The 16,957-nt window shown below is 42.0% G+C and overlaps 1 protein-coding gene across 1 annotated transcript in view; it reads right to left on the reverse strand.

The window, feature by feature from the left end:
* Window positions 1–244: 244 nt before the first annotated feature.
* Window positions 245–16,957, reverse strand: part of CUBN (cubilin) — a 306,947-nt gene continuing 290,234 nt past the window's right edge. Inside the window, exons 61-67 of the mRNA XM_062210514.1 lie at window positions 16,370–16,532; window positions 15,837–16,042; window positions 12,974–13,121; window positions 11,819–12,000; window positions 6,717–6,882; window positions 4,684–4,919; window positions 245–519 (exon numbers count right to left, since the gene is read on the reverse strand). Coding sequence (XP_062066498.1) covers window positions 412–519; window positions 4,684–4,919; window positions 6,717–6,882; window positions 11,819–12,000; window positions 12,974–13,121; window positions 15,837–16,042; window positions 16,370–16,532 — 1,209 coding nt within the window. The 3' untranslated portion in view covers window positions 245–411. The remainder of the gene's footprint in view (window positions 520–4,683; window positions 4,920–6,716; window positions 6,883–11,818; window positions 12,001–12,973; window positions 13,122–15,836; window positions 16,043–16,369; window positions 16,533–16,957) is intronic.

Raw genomic sequence — 16,957 nt, forward strand, 5'->3', positions numbered from 1 at the left:
TACTGTAAATGTAAATGTAAAGTTTTACATCACATGTCATAATTATTTCCTTTTTTTAATTTTTTATTTCATAAATGTGAATTTACAAAGTGCAACTTTTGTATTGTTGTGGCTCCCCCCCCCAACCTCCAACTCTTATTTCCAATAATTTCTAATTATTTCCAACTCTTAAAAGTATTTTAAACTTCTCAGCCCAAAATATCAGAAATAAGAATAACATGCACAGTCAAGAATAAAGCAGCTATATTTCACAGTCAAAAAACAAATGCACAAATGCTGATTGTATGCACATTTCAGTAAGAACTACAAAGTTCTCCATGGCACGGGCAGGGGTCGTGCGCCAGGATGGCAGCGTTCTGTCCGGTGATGCCTCATGGACCCGCAGTGGAGCACACACATGGCTTCGCTCCCTCAGCTGTCCCAAGTGAGCCGGAAAGCAGAAGGTTGCTTTGCATATGCAGCATGGAATTTGATGAAGACCCGATTTGAGGAAGCTACAAAGGGTGCTATGCTGGTGTCCTAAAGTTGAATAAAAAAGTTAACAAATTTTATTTTTCACAAATTTGAATGCTTTTCTAGAAATATGAACCTAGTAAAAAAAAACAGTACTATATAAAGAAAATTTACAGTGAACCTGTACCACTGAGGAAACTTCACAAAGTTCAGAGAAAAACTGATTTAAAAGGTAAGCTTCTGGTATAAAAATTTTTGAAATCTATGCATCCTTTTCTCATAATACCTATTTTCCATGAGCTTTTTAAAGACCACTCACATGCATGGATTTCAAAGTTTTGCACCAAAATACATTTATCTTTTACAAAATTAACTGTTTGAAGGACAGAGAAATTAGAGTGAGACGCCTAAGAGAGAGTGAAAGCAGGGGAGTGCACTCCCAGCTGCTGCTTCACTCCCCAAATGCCTACAACGGCCAGGACTGGACTGGATTCCAAGCCAGGACCCCGGAACACAGTCCAGGTCTCCCAGATGTGTGATGGGGACCCAACTATTTGAATCATCACCTGCTGCTTCCCAGGGTATGCATTATCAAGAGGCTGGAATAAGGAATGGAGCTGGGACTTGAACCCAGGCACTGCTACATGGACTGCAGGCATCCTGTGCGTTGTCTTAATTGCAGCGCCAAATGCCTGCCCCTAACCATCTCTCTTAATTCCCTTTTCCAAGAAATTTTTGAAGTACCCTCATATTTCTAGGATAACTTTGCCAGGAATTAATGTGGATCCCTTAGGAAAGAGTATTGCTGGGTGTGTGGAGTTGAGGGGAAATGGGAAATGACTGCTTATGGGAATAACGATGTTCTACAACTGGTTGTGGTGGTGATGGGTACACAAATCTCTGAAATTATTAAAGTCCATTAAATTGTACAATTTGAGTGAATTGTGTGGTATGTGAAATATACCTGAATACAATTTTATTTTCACAGCAAAACGGTTAGAACTAGAGGACATCATGTTGAATGAAATAAGCCAGACACAGAAAAGATAAATACCCATATGTTCCCCCTTATACATTTAAGCTAAAATTAAAGGAAAAAAAAGAAAAAAGAAATGCCCATGTTTATCAGTTTTGTTGCAATCTTTTGTATTGTCAAAAATTTTAAGTCTTAGTCAAACAAATTGATAGGGATCATATACTACTCTAGCTTTAATGACTTTGTGACTATTTAAAAATTATGTGGGGCTGGCGATGTGGGGTAGCAAGTAAAGCCACTGTGTGCAGTGCCAGCATCCCATGTGGGCATTGGTCCAAGTCCCAACTGCTCCAATCTGATCCAGCTCTCTGCTATGGCCTGGTAAAGCAGTTGAGGATGGCCCAAGTCCTTGAGCCCCTGCACCCATGTGGGAGACCAGGAAGAAGCTCCTGGCTCCTGGCTTTGGATTGGCCCAGCTGACTGTTGCAGCCATTTGGGGAGTGAACCAGCGGATGGAAGACCTCTGTTTCTCTGCCTCTACCATTCTATGACTCTGCCTTTCAAACAAATAAATAAATCCTTAAATCAATCAATCAATATCTCTTGAGTGAATTTGAACATCTTTTCATTCGATTATTGTGTAGCCCTTACTTATTTTTCCTTGCTGAACAATGGTCTTTCTCCTTTTTTGTTTGTTACACTCTTTATTTAGTAGAGCCATTAAACCTTTGACAATCATATAAATTAAAAATATGTTACCTCAAGAAATAATAATAAAATACTAAGTTAAAAATTTGTTAAAAGCAAGTGTGTGTATAAGAGGGGGGACAGATAGGTCTCATTCCTTAATGTTTCCTCTCACTAATCAATCATTTGACAGCTATTGATCAAGATTCTCTCATGTGGCAGTTACTTTTAACACTAGGGTTATAAAAAAAATGAGCAAAACAGACAAAAAGTCCTGCTCATGTCAGGCTGACATCACTGGGCTGCAATGCCTCAGACTCACCCAAGACATCAAAACACCGACTTGTTTATTTCCAAAACAGTAAGTTATTAAAATGAATGCAGGAGTTTTTTACTCCTAACATATCTATGAAGATATGTGACATTTTTATTACTGTGAACTTTTGATTTCCATTTTAATCTGCTCCCAAATTTTAAATCCTTATTACACATTGACCAACTAATATGGAATTAATGGAAGTTTTATACTGCTTTGCTTCTCCTTGTTTTCCTGCTATTCTTTCATTGTCTAGATGTCCAGACTCTATAGCTGTGAGTGATACAGGATTTCTCTGAGCACAATGACATTTATTTTATCCAGAACATAGAGTATCTTCAAATCACCTTGGGTTTGTATCTCCACCAGTAATATGAGGAGTTTTTCCACCAATGCTTGCATATAAACTAATTTTGGGTTGTGTATTTATGTTTTACAGTTTTTATGTTCATGTTTTATGTTTATTTTTACCATTTATGAAATGTTAATCAGTGGTATCTTCAAGAAAAAAATTACACATGGACTATATATCCACATTTGTAAGAGCAAATGTAACATTTGGAGAAACCGTAAACACCAAAAGCTTAAAAAATGGGCATATTGGGGCCAGCACTGTGGTGTAGTGGGTAAAGCTGCTGCATGCAGTGCTGGCATCCCATATGGGCACTTGTTTGTGTCCCAGCTGCTCTACTTCTTATCCAGCTCCCTGCTAATGTGCCTGAGAAAAGCAGTGAAAGATGGCTCAAGTGTTTGGGCCCCTACTGCCCATGTGGGAGACCAGGAAGAAGCTCCTGGTTCCTGGCTTCAGCCTGGCTCAGCCCCAGCCATTGCAACCATCTAGGTCATGAACCAGTGGATAGAAGATTTCTCTCTCTCTGTCTCTGCCTCTCTCTCTGTAACCCTTTCAAATAAATACATAATTTTAAAAGTGTACATATCTAGGGACCGGCACTGTGGCACAGCAGGTTAAAGCCCCGGCCTGAAGCGCCGGCATCCTATATGGGTGCCGGTTCTGGTCCTGGCTGCTCCTCTTCTGATCCAGCTCTCTGCTATGGCCTGGGATAGCAGTAGAGGATGGCCCAAGTCCTTGGGCCCCTGCACCCATGTGGGAGGCCCAGAAGAAGCTCCTGGTTTCAGGTCAGCACAGCTATGCCCCTTGCGGTCATCTGGGGAGTGAGCCAGCAGATGGAAGACCTCTCTCTGTCTAAACCTTTCTCTGTAACTCTGCCTTTCAAATAAATAAAATAAATATTTTTTTAAAAAAGTGCACATATCTAGTTGTGTGAGTATAGGAAAATTCTCAGTATTTTACAAAAAAATATTTTTGATATTTCTGAAAATAACATTTATTAATTTTATAAATAATTATGTTTTTAAAACTCTCTAGATTTCTCTAATTCTTTGATTAGAAAGCCTTTACTAACTAGAGAAAGAGCAGGACAATGAGAAACAAATTGCCTCTCCCCAGCCACATTTCCCTCACTTGACAGCTCTCAAGCAGCTACTTCCACAAATAATGAGGAGATAGGGCAGATGCCTGCAGTACTGCATCCATGTCAGATTCCAGCTTGACATTTAGAGGTGATCTGTCACATCAGAGCTTTACAAAAACAATCAAACCACTAGTCACCATTTTTTCAAGCAATTCCTGCCATTTTAAGCAACTAGTATATGAAATGGATCTGAGTGTCCACATTTTCTCTGGTTCTATTCTATTTATGGAGAAAAACACATGGGTATTAAAGGCTGGTAAACTGGTTTGATTGTTTATGCTGTAGATGTTTTAAAATATTTCACAGTACCCCATATAACTGTACAAGCATTGCATGTTAATAAAAAAATTAAATAGAGTAATAAAAACCAGAACAAACAAAAACCCTGAGTGTTCCACCCTGGATCATGCATTGAACTCACATAGGGAGCTTTGAAAAAACAGCATGTTCTTTCCTACCCCACCCTCCCTGCCCCACCCGAAATTCTGATTCAGTAGCTTTGGGTGGGAACTGGACCTGTGCAATGTCAAGTGGCTGCATGGGTGATTCTTAGGCATTCTCATTTGGTAACATCAAGAGTTATTTAATGCAATGACCACCAGATGGCACTCGTATCCCCTAAATAGCACAGACAGAAAACTGAAATTTGTTGAGTTGTGCTTCCTACTGGCATGTATCTACTTTTCAAAGTCTATACTAAGTTACTCTAGTAGTTTTAGAACAACCAGTGAGAACTCGCAAGTGTTTGTTGTACTCACTGCTCCACAATAAGGTCCATAGGACGGTGAGTTGGCGTTCGGCCCGTTGTAGAGTATGAGGTAGTTCTGGAGGCAGTCTCCAGGGTCATCAATGTTGATAAAGTAGAAGCTGACGGTGACGAGCCTACTGGCAGGAGCAATGAGGGTCCACTCGCAGTGAGTGTTGTTTGGATATGTGCCGGGATAGCCAGGGCTGGTGAAGGTGCCCCTGTCCCCATACAGAGTCCCACCACAGCCTACGAGGGAAGAATGGCATGAGAGGCAATCAGACTCGTGGTGTCCTCTTAAGGCGCTGAGGCTCTGCAACAGCTGGCCAGGCGGAAACCTCTGTTCCTGTTTCTTTTTTTGGGCTATATCGCTCCTGCTAACCACTACCTGCCCCTAGCACATATTCTTTCCCCAGCATTTGGTGATCAATGGACATCTTCCTTCAGAACCATTCTTTGAAAATGGTGGATGGAAAAAACAGAGAGTGTGGTCAGGTAACTGCAGGAGACAGTAGAGTTGCTGTCTGTGCTTTTGATAGTACAGAGTTCTCTGTAACACTGAGTGGATGATAATAACGTTGCAGGAAGATTAAAATTGTTGGCTTAGACCTAAGAGAGTGTGTTATGGTAAGCTTGGGAACTAATTGACTTTATAATAAAAATGTCTTTAGCAGCCAAAGAACCACCAGTTCCAAGATGGTTATACCAAAGGCAAAGCTCCTTAGGTCTTGAGGTCAATTTCTTTGACCTGTTCATTTGTACACAAAAGTCATAGTTATTAAGAGCACATATCCGTGGGGATCCAGAAGCTGCCTGGTATAACAACTAAGATGCACCTACGGTGGGCACCTGAATGTGGAGGCCTAGACCTATCTCCAGTACAGTCTGGCTGTGCCTCTGGGGCAGTTTTTTTTTTTTTTTAACTTTTATTTAATGAATATAAATTTCCAGTGTACAGCTTATGGATTACAATGGCTACCCCCCCCATAACTTCCCTCCCACCCGCAACCCTCCCCCCTCCCGCTCCCTCTCCCCTTCCATTTGCATCAAGATTCATTTTCAATTCTCTTTATATACAGAAGATCAATTTAGTATAAAGATTTCAACAGTTTGCACCCACATAGAAACACAAAGTGAAACATACTGTTTGAGTACTAGTTATAGCATTAAATCACAATGTACAGCACATTAAGGACAGAGATCCCACATGAGGAGCAAGTGCACAGTGGCTCCTGTTGTTGACCCAACAAATTGACACTCTAGTTTATGGCGCCAGTAACCATCCTAGGCTGTCGTCATGAGTTGCCAAGGCTATGGAAGCCTTTCTGGGGCAGTTTTGTAATCTTGGTATTCTATTCTCACATCTGTGAAATAAAGCATTGGACATCGTCCTTAAGCTTCCTTTAGGGGCCAAGATTTCATCAGGATCACTTTCTTATGTTTTAATATATTGAAAATGGGTGGTTTTTTAAAAAAAATCATTTTTTTACTTTAAAAGTATTGACACATTTTGAGACATTTCAGAAAGGGATTCTTCCTCTCTTGAGTTAAACATATTGATATGACTTACATTTCTCTTCAGTTCCTTGCTACAGAACCAATAAAAAATGCAAGCAGCTTCTACCCTGAAGAAGGAATTCAGCTCCAGGACTGCCATGAGATGACGGGGACTACAAGGAGCAGAGCTGTTCATTAAGTCCCAAGAATTCACTTGCTGTTCAGCTTTCTGGTAAACTTCCATCTTTACACTCCCAGAGAACTACCTTAATGACCAACCCAATAGTCACGTTGGACAAAAATCTATAAGGGATTCAAAAAAATCTATATACCTTAGATATGCTGTATATGTGAATATATTTGTTAGAGAAATAATGAATAAATGTAGACGTTTAAAGAATAATTTCATTGTCAAAAATCTGTTTTTAACAGAAAATAATCAAGTACAGATAACTAACACGATAAGGTACCTTGGTGTCTTTTTCTATGAGGCTCCTTATGTTTTCCCCACTTACAGTGCTTTCCATTACAACGGAGCAGCTGTCTTACCAGTGGGTGAGGAGGTCCAGGTGATTTCATATCCTTGACTAGAAACTGCACTGTTGCTCTTAAATCGCAGGTAGAGTTGGTTATTCTGAGAGAAGACAGGGCTGGGCAGCAGAGTTCCACAGTACTTGCCAAGTAATGGTGAACTGTCACTGCGTCCATCTCTCACCTTTAAATGTAAGACAGTCATTATTATACTTGTATGACACTTTCTTCTCCAAGGGTCACTGTTATACATTAAGGTATATGAGACAATGTAAATGTCAACTTTTTCTTTTTTCTGGGAAAAGCCTTATCTTTTATTTAACAAGGAAGAGTTTTCTGAAAATACATGCAGAAATCACCTTCATTTGCAAAGTGGAGAAATTCTCAATTTGTAGATGAGAAAACAATTTGTGTTTGGATTCAGAAGGACCAATAGAGGGCATGCTTAAAATGCTAGTTGGTGCTATGATCTTGTGGCCTTTGGTTTGGGAAAAACATTTTGAAGAATGTAGTTAAAGTGAATTTTTAAAAGGGGTAGGGAATAATATTGCTTACTCTACTTTTATCATGCTTTATAACTGTACTGTGTGTGTATGTGTGTGTGTTTTTGGCCCACTGTAAAACAGTTGGCTCTGAAGGTGCTATGGAAAAAAATACAATGTATGAAATATGATATAAAGTTCAGAACAAAAGGAATGACTGTAGGGGAAAAAAGGACGCAACTCAATGGATCTCTAATATTTCTACCTGTTGTTAAATTATTTTAAAAACACATTCTGAAGTGGTGTCACTTTTTCTTTACACTCAGGGCTTAGAGTAGACAACAAAACAGGAGATGAAGCTGTGAGAGGGAGACTGGGGACCCTGCAAGTGCAGTCACTCTCTTTCCTCCCCCACGGCTCCTGTGGTGCCATCACGAGGGGCCCTGTTCCCAAGAGGACACTCAAGACATTTTATGGAAGTGGTGCACATGCACTTGTGCACTTGGAAACGGCTCAACATCATATAAATCTGACTGGATTGCTGCAGTTATTAAAAAGCTTGGATGTTCCTCCATTCTCTTAAAATCAGGTTAATTGCTGGCTTGAAGTCACAGATTTCTCCAGAAGTGCAATGGCCACTCCTGCTGGGCTGATAGGGAGAAATTCCTCCCAGGCTTGTGTAGGAGCCAATGGAAGAGAATAATGCTGTTCGGGTGTTTTCTTGAGCACTCCATTAAATGTTTAAGCAAAGTGGCCTTGGCCTGCACAGAGTAGCCAGCTATCAGATTTCAGAATGCTACAGGCCTGACCTGCCATCATGTCACTCTTGACCTGGGGTCTCTTTCCCTCAGGGTCCTCTTTCAAGGCTGTGGCTCTGAAAGGAGGAGTGAGCTATTACTTCCCACTGGAGTTGCTAGTAACTTCTCACATTCACTTCTCTCTTCACGGGAGGACAGCGGCAGCTGAGAGCAGCAGGCCTCGCTGGGCCATCAGAGGACCCTGAAAGGGGAGGCGAAGGTACCAAGGACACGGCTGACTTCGCAGTGTGGCCTGGAGAGTGGCCTTTGCTGCTGGTGACACAATCAGAATCCTGGAGAAGAGAGCTCCATTCCCACCACTGCTGATGTGCTTGGGCTTCCCAGGGTGGCTGCTCAGAACCTGCCCAGGAACCTTTTCGGAGACCCAAGCGCCGCTACACTTCCCAGGCCTCGGCTGCAGGTTCCTGTCTGTGCTTACTGGATGGGAACATTCAGATCCCTTCTAAGGACGGAAGGTCAGCCAGGCCAGGGCAGGAGTTTTTTCTCACCCCCCAGGGCTGGAGGGCCACTCTTTCCTTCCCACCATGCAGCAGGCAAATGATAAACATTAACTCCTGTCAACAACGGTCTCCTCAGGCAGGCCAAGAATGGAGACGGGTTGTGATGTGGGCTAAGGCAGGTAGATAGCTAGGTAGGCTGAGCTGGACATCATCTCTCATGTGTTCGCCTACTTGTCCGTCCCACCTCCCTTCACCTGGGATCTGGGTAAAGAGCCACTGCCTTCTGAACTCATCAAAGAGGCCGGCAGTTGGGAAACGCTCTGTCCCCTCTCTGCTGACCGGGGCTGCAGGAAGCGCTGAGGTGCCCTCTCTCTCCACTTTCCTCTCATGCCTTCTCTCATCCTGGCCCACTTCCCACCTATGCTCACGTGTATGAGTGTATATGTGTGTGTGTGTGCATGTGCATGTGCATGTGTTTGCTTTCTCATCTCCCTAGTAAGATTTATTTTTTATATGCCAGCATTAAGAATTCTTCTCTTTATGCATGACAAGGACGTGGAATCAAAATTGAGATCTACTTCCCCCACTGCCTTTGCACTGTGACTTTGACCTCATAGGATTATCCTATCTCTTTTCCATATCCCACTCCTCTCATTTTTGCCTCATACTTCATGTAAATAACTGGATATATTTATCTTTAAAAAATTTAGTGGGAAAATGGGGCTGGTGCTGTGGCACACTAGGTTAATCCTCCATCTGCGGCACCAGCATCCCATGTGGGTGCCAGTTCTAGTCCCGGTTGCTCCTCTTCCAGTCCAGCTCTCTGTTGTGGCCCGGGAAGGCAGTGCAGGATGGCCCAAGTGCTTTGGCCCTGCACCCGCATGGGAGACCAGGAGGAAACACCTGGCTCCTGGCTTTGGAGCAGCGCAGTGCTGGCCGTAGCGGCCATTTGGGAAGTGAACCAATGGAAGGAAGACCTTTCACTCTGTCTCTCTCTCTCACTGTCTGTAACTCTACCTGTCAAATAAATAAATAAATAAACTTAAAAAAATTTAGTGGAAAAATGGAAATAAAAAGACAAGTTTATTTTGGTGCCAAAAAATTTGAGATCCATGCATAGTATTTTCCTAATATGCATCTTCCATGAACTTTTTGAAGACCCCATGCTGTCTCCTCTGGGTTTCCTGTCATGGCAAGTACTCCCCACGAAAAAAGTCAAGAACTGGGGCCAGCACTGTGGCACAATAACTCAATCCTCTGCTTGTGGCGCCAGCATCTCATGTGGACACCAATTCTAGTCTTAGCTGTTCCTCTTCTAATCCAGCTCTCTTCTAAGGCCTGGGAAAGCAGTGGAAGATGGCCCAAGCACTTGGGTCCCTGCCCCTGTGTGGGAGACCTGGAAGAAGCTCCTGGCTCCTGGTTTCAGATCAGCACAGCTTTGGCCATTGCAGCCATCTGGGGAGTGAACAAGTGCAGGGAAGACCTCTCTCTCTGTCTCTCCCTCTCTGTGTATGTAACTCTACCTCTCAAATAAATAAAGAAAATCTTACAAAAAGAGAAAAAGGTCATAAGCTTCTATATATTCAGGACACTGATTAAAAAAGGATTTGTATTAATTCTGTGGTGGAGAGCGTCTCAAAACAAAAATGGTGTGCATCAGGAATCACGTCACAGCTAAGCCCACGTGCTAAGACCATGTGCCAAGCACACCATTCTTCCCAGGCCAAGAGTCACAAACTCGGGAGTACAGAACAGCAGCAGCACTAGAAACCAAATCAGGACCGAAATCAGGACAGGAATGAAAGCTGCTGGTAGTAAGAAGAGAGGAAGGCTTTGTGGGCAAGAGATGCAGAAGTGCTGAGAAACTGTCAGAAAAGAAGGGACTACCGAAGACAAAAAAGCCTGTTGCACAAACTCTTGAGTATGTTGTCTTAGAAAGGTCAAGGCATTTTGGCCAGTTGTTTATGAATAAAGATTTAATCAAAGAGTTAAAAAAAAAAATAGAAGTAAAACTCCAGATCAGCTACAGAGGAGCAAATCTTCGACCCCCTTTCTAGAGACAAGTCTCATAGTCTGCCTGTCTGTTTCCCAAGAGCGAGTGCATTTTCCACAGTCTGTAAAGGACACATGTCAGTGAGCTCTGGGTCTTGGTGGGAGAATGTTAAGTGCTGAGTTCCATGCATCACGCCCATGGCAGTTGAAGGCTCACTCAGAAAGTTCCTCCTCTGAACAAAACCATCCCCTTCCACTTATGTAGCCATTTGCAGGTGCAGTAGCACTGCCAGGACAAAGAAGGGGCTCTTACTGTAACACTGGGGAATCCTAAGGTACAGTCAGCCAGAGTGGGGGCCTTGTTTCTCCAGGGGCAAGGTGGCATCTTTGTGATGGGTTTGGGGGGTGGGAGTGGAGGGTAGGCATGGGTAAACTACAAAGTTGCTTCTTTGCCCAAATTAGAGCTATTTTGTGGCAGGTGTGGAAGAAGCAACAGAACACGCCCTCTGCAATGCAGAACACTTGTGCAAAGGAACACCTATCCTTACAGAATGCTGAAGATGCTGCAAACCAATCTGGCTACCAGGAAGATTGGGTGACTTGTTTAGGATCATTCAATTTCATTTCTTCCTTCAAAAAAAGATTGATTTATTCATTTGAAAAGGAGAGCTGAGGGTGCAGAGAGAGAGAAAGCAAGAACGCAAGAGAGATCTTTGATCCACTGGTTCACTTTCCTACAACAGCTAGGTCTGGGCCAGTCCAAAGACTGGAGGCAGGAACTCCATCCTGGTCTTTTGGTTAGGCAGGGGCCCAAGCACGTGTACCATCTTCCACTGTCTTCCCAGGTGTATTAGCAGGGAACTAGATCAGAAATCGAGGAGCTAGGACTCGAACCAGCATTCAGATGAGGGATGTGGGTGTCACACGCAGCAGCTTAACCCTCTGCACCACAATGCTGGCCCCTTGGTTTCATTTCTATGTCCACACACAACACGTCTAAAGTCAGTGATCATCCACCTCCCCAAATCAGCACCTTGCACAGGGACCTCCCTTGGGTCTTCAGGTCTGAACTCCCATCTCCTCTGAGAAGCCTTTTCTGCCCCCATACGTGGTGAACGCCCCCGGCTGTGCTGCACTCTGCTGGTCCTTCTTGCATCCTGTTGTAACGGACTGTTCCCTATCTGTCTTATTATGAGCCTCCCGAAGGCCCTGAGTATATCTTATTTCCTACTGTATTCCAGTGTATGAAATAGAAAATGCTCAGTAAATATTTATGGACAAAACAGTGAATAAATTAGTGAGACATACATGGAACATATATGGTTAGCAATCTTAGAGAAAAAGCTGAAAACTCTCAACCGAGTTCAATGAATTCAAATGCGTGTTACCTCCAAGAAATCCTGTCTGCAGCCACTTGAGTCCTCAAGGCGAAATGAATGAAAAAACAGGGAAATGGTGTGGTTCTGTGGGGCTGCCAGAATAACAGTGCAATCTGCATTGTTGTCATAATTATCTGGCCATCCAGGACTCTTCAGATTGCCAAATGCCTTCGTATATTCTCTGTTGCAACCTTAGAGGCAAAGAATAGTCATAAAGTATACATAGAAATATTGAGTGCTCTTTCAACTTGATAGGAGGAATTCAGCAAGACCACTGGATTGGAAGGAACTTGAGCAAAAGTGAATCAGCCTCTTTGGTTCCCTCTCAGAGAACTGAGGCCCAAAGAGGTGAAGTGAGTTGCACAAAGCAAGTGCAGTGCAGTGACCTGTTAACACAAAACTCTGCCATATGAAGAATGGGCTGTGAGCACGCTCCTTTGAAGATGAAGATCATGGCATGCTTTGAACTTTCTGATCACATGGAGGTGGAGATGGCTGACACTCAGACTCTTTCGGACATAAAGGCCACACCTCCAAGACAGGACTTTCAGGAGGATTTCCTTTTGTGAATTTGTTCTGACAGAGCTGGCAAATCCCTGCTCCTGACCATTTTTTTTTTTTTGGTAACAAAATCAGAAGTATTTTTGTTGCTTGTTTTCACCAAAAACAACTTAAATTTAAGTTGAAAATAAACATAAATAAAATGTTCTCAGAATACAATTCTCAAAGTAAGCAAACAACTCCTTCAAACTACTTTAAAAAATTCAACTTTGTGAATATATTAAAAATATCAAATTATAAACTTTAGATCAGCAAATTGTATGATATGGAAATTATATCTTGATAAAGTTTTTGTAAAAATATACATAGTGATTCCTGTAGTGATCAAGTGCACAAGCAATAAAACAATTGGTATATTTAAAATTAACCATAGACTTTGAAGGGTATGGTAACTTTCTAAGCATTTTAGCTAGCACTATAGTCTTGTTACCTCTTCAGAAACCAGTTCAGCACTTTGCTACATTGGGCCTGGATTCTCATTAAGAGTTTACCTCATCTGTTTGTAGTTTATGTTACCAACCCCTAATTTACTCACAGGAGCCAACTTTGGAAAAACCACAATGAGTCAATTTTTCTTGAATAACATGAAGCTTCAGGGCTCACCTGCAATCTGATAGGTGATCCCTACTCTAGAGTTTCCATTTAAAACTTCAGATTTGAAAATGACGACTGCAGTACTCGTAGAAGAGTAGAACACAGGCACAGCTGAAGCATTTGTGCCACAGAACCGATGTTTCAGGTTTCCACGACTCTGAAATGAAATGGAAGCCAAATCGCATTAGATTCAATTGCATAAGAGAACAGGCAAGTAACAGAAGGAAACTGCATATCAAAGTATGGCTTAAATGTGTAGCCACGGAAACCAACTCTAGAGTTTGAAGCACTCTCCAACAACACTCATTAGCTTTGGGATTGACCAATGTCTCACAAAACCATGAGAAACAGATACTGCCCTACTGAAAACAAGACCTTCTTATTCACACCACTTCATGGCTAAAGCCTTCACCCTTACTCTGAGTACAACCAAGCTGTTGGAGTTCACTGCAGTTTTCCTACTGTGGCTTGCTCCATCGTCTTGAGCTCCTTGAATAACCCTACATGGATCCCCTTGATCTAGCCCTTTGCAAATCTGAATAGAGCTCCTGGCAGCACTCTGAATCCCTCAAGACAGACTAGAGTGAGCTCCCTGTTCCCTCTGTAACCCTTGAGCAGCCTCATCTCTCTCAAGAATATGATGTGTGGTGTACACGCAGTTGGATGCCTCTCAGTTCTTGCATAAGAACAACTTGTACTTAAGTTATTACATCTGCAGCCTCTCAGTCATGGCTGTTTTTAACACCTGTAGTTCTTGGGCACCTACTGAAGGCCCATGCACATTCTTGCCTACAGACTCCTGTTACTGACCTGTGCTTCTACCCGAGCCCAACCCAATGTCTCCTCCTGTGTCTGCTCTAGCCTATGAACTTGAATTGCACTGTTAACCCTGCTTGTACACAACCTCCACCCTTCCACTTTGTGGCTTTCAGTAAAAACTGATTTTTCTCCAGCCTCCTGACTGAAGTTATGTTTTCCCCATGTTTCAAAATTCATTGAGTAAAAGTGTTGGGGGAGAGTGGGGAGTGGAGAGGTTTCTCCATGTTCCTCACTGCTGCCTCCATCTCACCTCAAAGTTGGTCTTCCCTTCAGGGTCTCTATATCTGGCCAAAGAAAATATTCTCTTGCCTTTCTCTTCATTCTTACTTTCCTCCTGGTCACTTCCCTTCATTTATTAAAGACTTGGGATGTTGTAGATCATAGTCATCTTCTGCACTCCTGATCCTCTGATCCTTTGCCTGTTTCAGTGGTTTTATATTCAGCTCACTAAATGTCCTGATTCTGGACACCCCAGCACCAGTGGCAGTCATCTCTCCTTTCTGTGTTTACCTACTCAATGCCAATTACCCACCTCACATCCCTCTAATGGCCCCCATGACATAATCTTGTCATGATCTTCTAACCAGGGCTTTTTGTTTTACCCTTGGTTTCCTTGAGAGTTCCATTTTCTCTCAACCCTTCAGTCAATTTTTTGTCTTTCCTCCTTCCTTCCAAGGTAGAAATATTTTCTTTATGTATTTGGTTGAAAGCTATTATTCAGTCACGACAAATACTGTGCAAAACTTAGACAAATATTGTGTCTCATTTGGCGCCAGTCTAGCTGCTGGTTTGTTCCAAATTTACCCTGTGCCTGAAAATCACATTTCCATACCTGGATGACTGGTCTGCCCCAGTTCCCAACACCTCAGCTTCATGAATTGAAAGACCTTTATTCCAAAGGGTCTTGTTCCTCTTGGTTGGAAGCCCTTCCAGTGAGAATACCACTGGGGAATTAGAATTTTGTTCTAAAAATCACTATCAGTAGAATGAGGATAGCCCAATATCTTGACTGCTGTGGGAGTTTAGGACTCATATCAGTACCTAGGCTTTGCACAAAACTCAGCAAGTTCAAAGTCTACTCAGCAGCCAGCATATTTTGAACATCTCCTATGGGGGTCAGAGAAACTCGACTTTTCTCTCCCACTAAGACACATGTGAGAACTAGGAGACCTCAGGTTTATAATGAGGAGGACCTTCAAAACTGAGAATGTGACAGGTGGGATTTCATTATTGCCAACACTTAGGGGTTTGAACACGTCATTCTTGAGAGAAACTGGGGAAGGCTGGTTGATTCCCACGCTATAGAGACAGTCAAGGTATTCCCAGATGTTCTCACCCAATGTTCTCGGGTATCCATTCTCAAGTTCATAGTCCCTTATTTTATATATTTTCCCTGGATAACATCATTATTTTCATTATTTTAATACCTACCCATAAGAGAATGATGCCCATAACTTTGAGCCTTCTGTCAACATCACACTGTTAAGTCTTAATTGTCTCTTCACTGTCTTATCACATGGAAAATTAAGACTCAGCCTTTTGTATTTTAAAACCAAAAGTCTTTTTTCCCTTCCTCTATTATATTACTATAAATCTAGTGCTGCTGGACTGGTGCCAAATGATCTTTTAGCTGACTTCCTGTGTTCTGAATTGATCCCTCAATTCATCCTATCTATACATAGGTCCCATTAACTACATAAATGTTTCTCCAAGAATGGTGCATGGACATATAGAGACATTCATAAAAAATTCAGATTAATGGGTGCCATGTGAATGAATCTGCCTCTGAATTTGGGCCCATGGTATGTCTTTCTAACAAGACACCCTGATGATTCTTAGCCACATGAAATCATGAAAGCTCATGACTGACAGGACCAAGTTCAAGTTTCTTAACATGCCTGAACAGAAGGCTTTATATAAGCATGAAAAACACATTAAGCAGGAAGAAATTTTGAGAATTTATTTAATAGTATATTCATTGCTTTAAATGGTTTTGCAAATCCCGGTGAAAAAGTTCACTAGATATGATTGCCAACCTTCCAATAATTGTTACCTCTGATGAGTCCTGAAACTCTAAATAATTCTGTGTACAGTCTTGCGAGTTCATTTGTAAGTCCCACACAGTTATCTGGATATGCTGGTGTAGGGGAGCTTCAATGACCCAAGTACAGATGGACAATGAGACACTGGGGCTTGATAGAATGGATGCAGAAATATTTTGTGGGGTCCAAGTTGCATTGTGTGTTCCACCACAAGGCACTGAAGAAGAAAAAGAACAATGTAAGAGATGTTTTACTCGTGTGTCATCACAAACACAACCTGAAAATTTCCACCTCCTCTACCATCACAACCAAATGAGCTATGTTGACATCATTCTATTAAGAATTTGGAGTATATATCGATTATACCAAATTTGAACCACAGAGTAAATGCAGGATAAATAGCCTAGTCTCTAGTAATTCACTTAGAAAGTAATCAACATTGAATTTGGTAATTAACATTGAGTTCAGATATAATAAGCATGATATTCTATTTAGTACATAAATACACCTATGTTTCATAATATATAAAAGTCAATTTACTCACCATCCATGAAAGTATATGTAGCATTAAATCCTGTCCTTTCTAAAGTTAAGTCAGTGACAAATTGAACTGTAAGGAAGTTACCAGATGAGATAAAAAGAGCAGGTAGAGTGGAACCACAAAATGTTCCAGCCAAGTTGGCATTTTCACTCTCCCCATCATACAACTGAAAAGAAAAACAACTGATTACTGCTCCATCATTCACAAAGAAGTTGCATATTTTACACTAAATTGGATGCAAAGTCACCATAGGTCATGAATAAGAATCTTCACATTGGTATTCATAGAACCAGTCTTTATTCAGAAACAGAGTTGAAAGTGATCTGATTCTCTTGTAATGATTTTCAGTAAAAATCTGGTATGAAGCCTAACATTTTTTCCAAGCCACTCTGATCTCTTGCTTGGATTATCACTGCAATCTCCTAATGGAGCTCCCTCATTCTGCCCATTTCTCTTTCTCCTGTTCCTCCCCCCCCCCACCCCCCCCCGGACAGGCAGTGTTAGACAGTGAGAGAGAGACAGAGAGAAAGGTCTTCCTTCTGTTGGATCACCCCCCCAAATGGCTGCCACTCCTGGTCTCCCATGCGGGTG

The sequence above is a fragment of the Lepus europaeus genome, chromosome 14, assembly GCF_033115175.1.
Source record: "Lepus europaeus isolate LE1 chromosome 14, mLepTim1.pri, whole genome shotgun sequence".
NCBI lineage: Eukaryota > Metazoa > Chordata > Mammalia > Lagomorpha > Leporidae > Lepus > Lepus europaeus.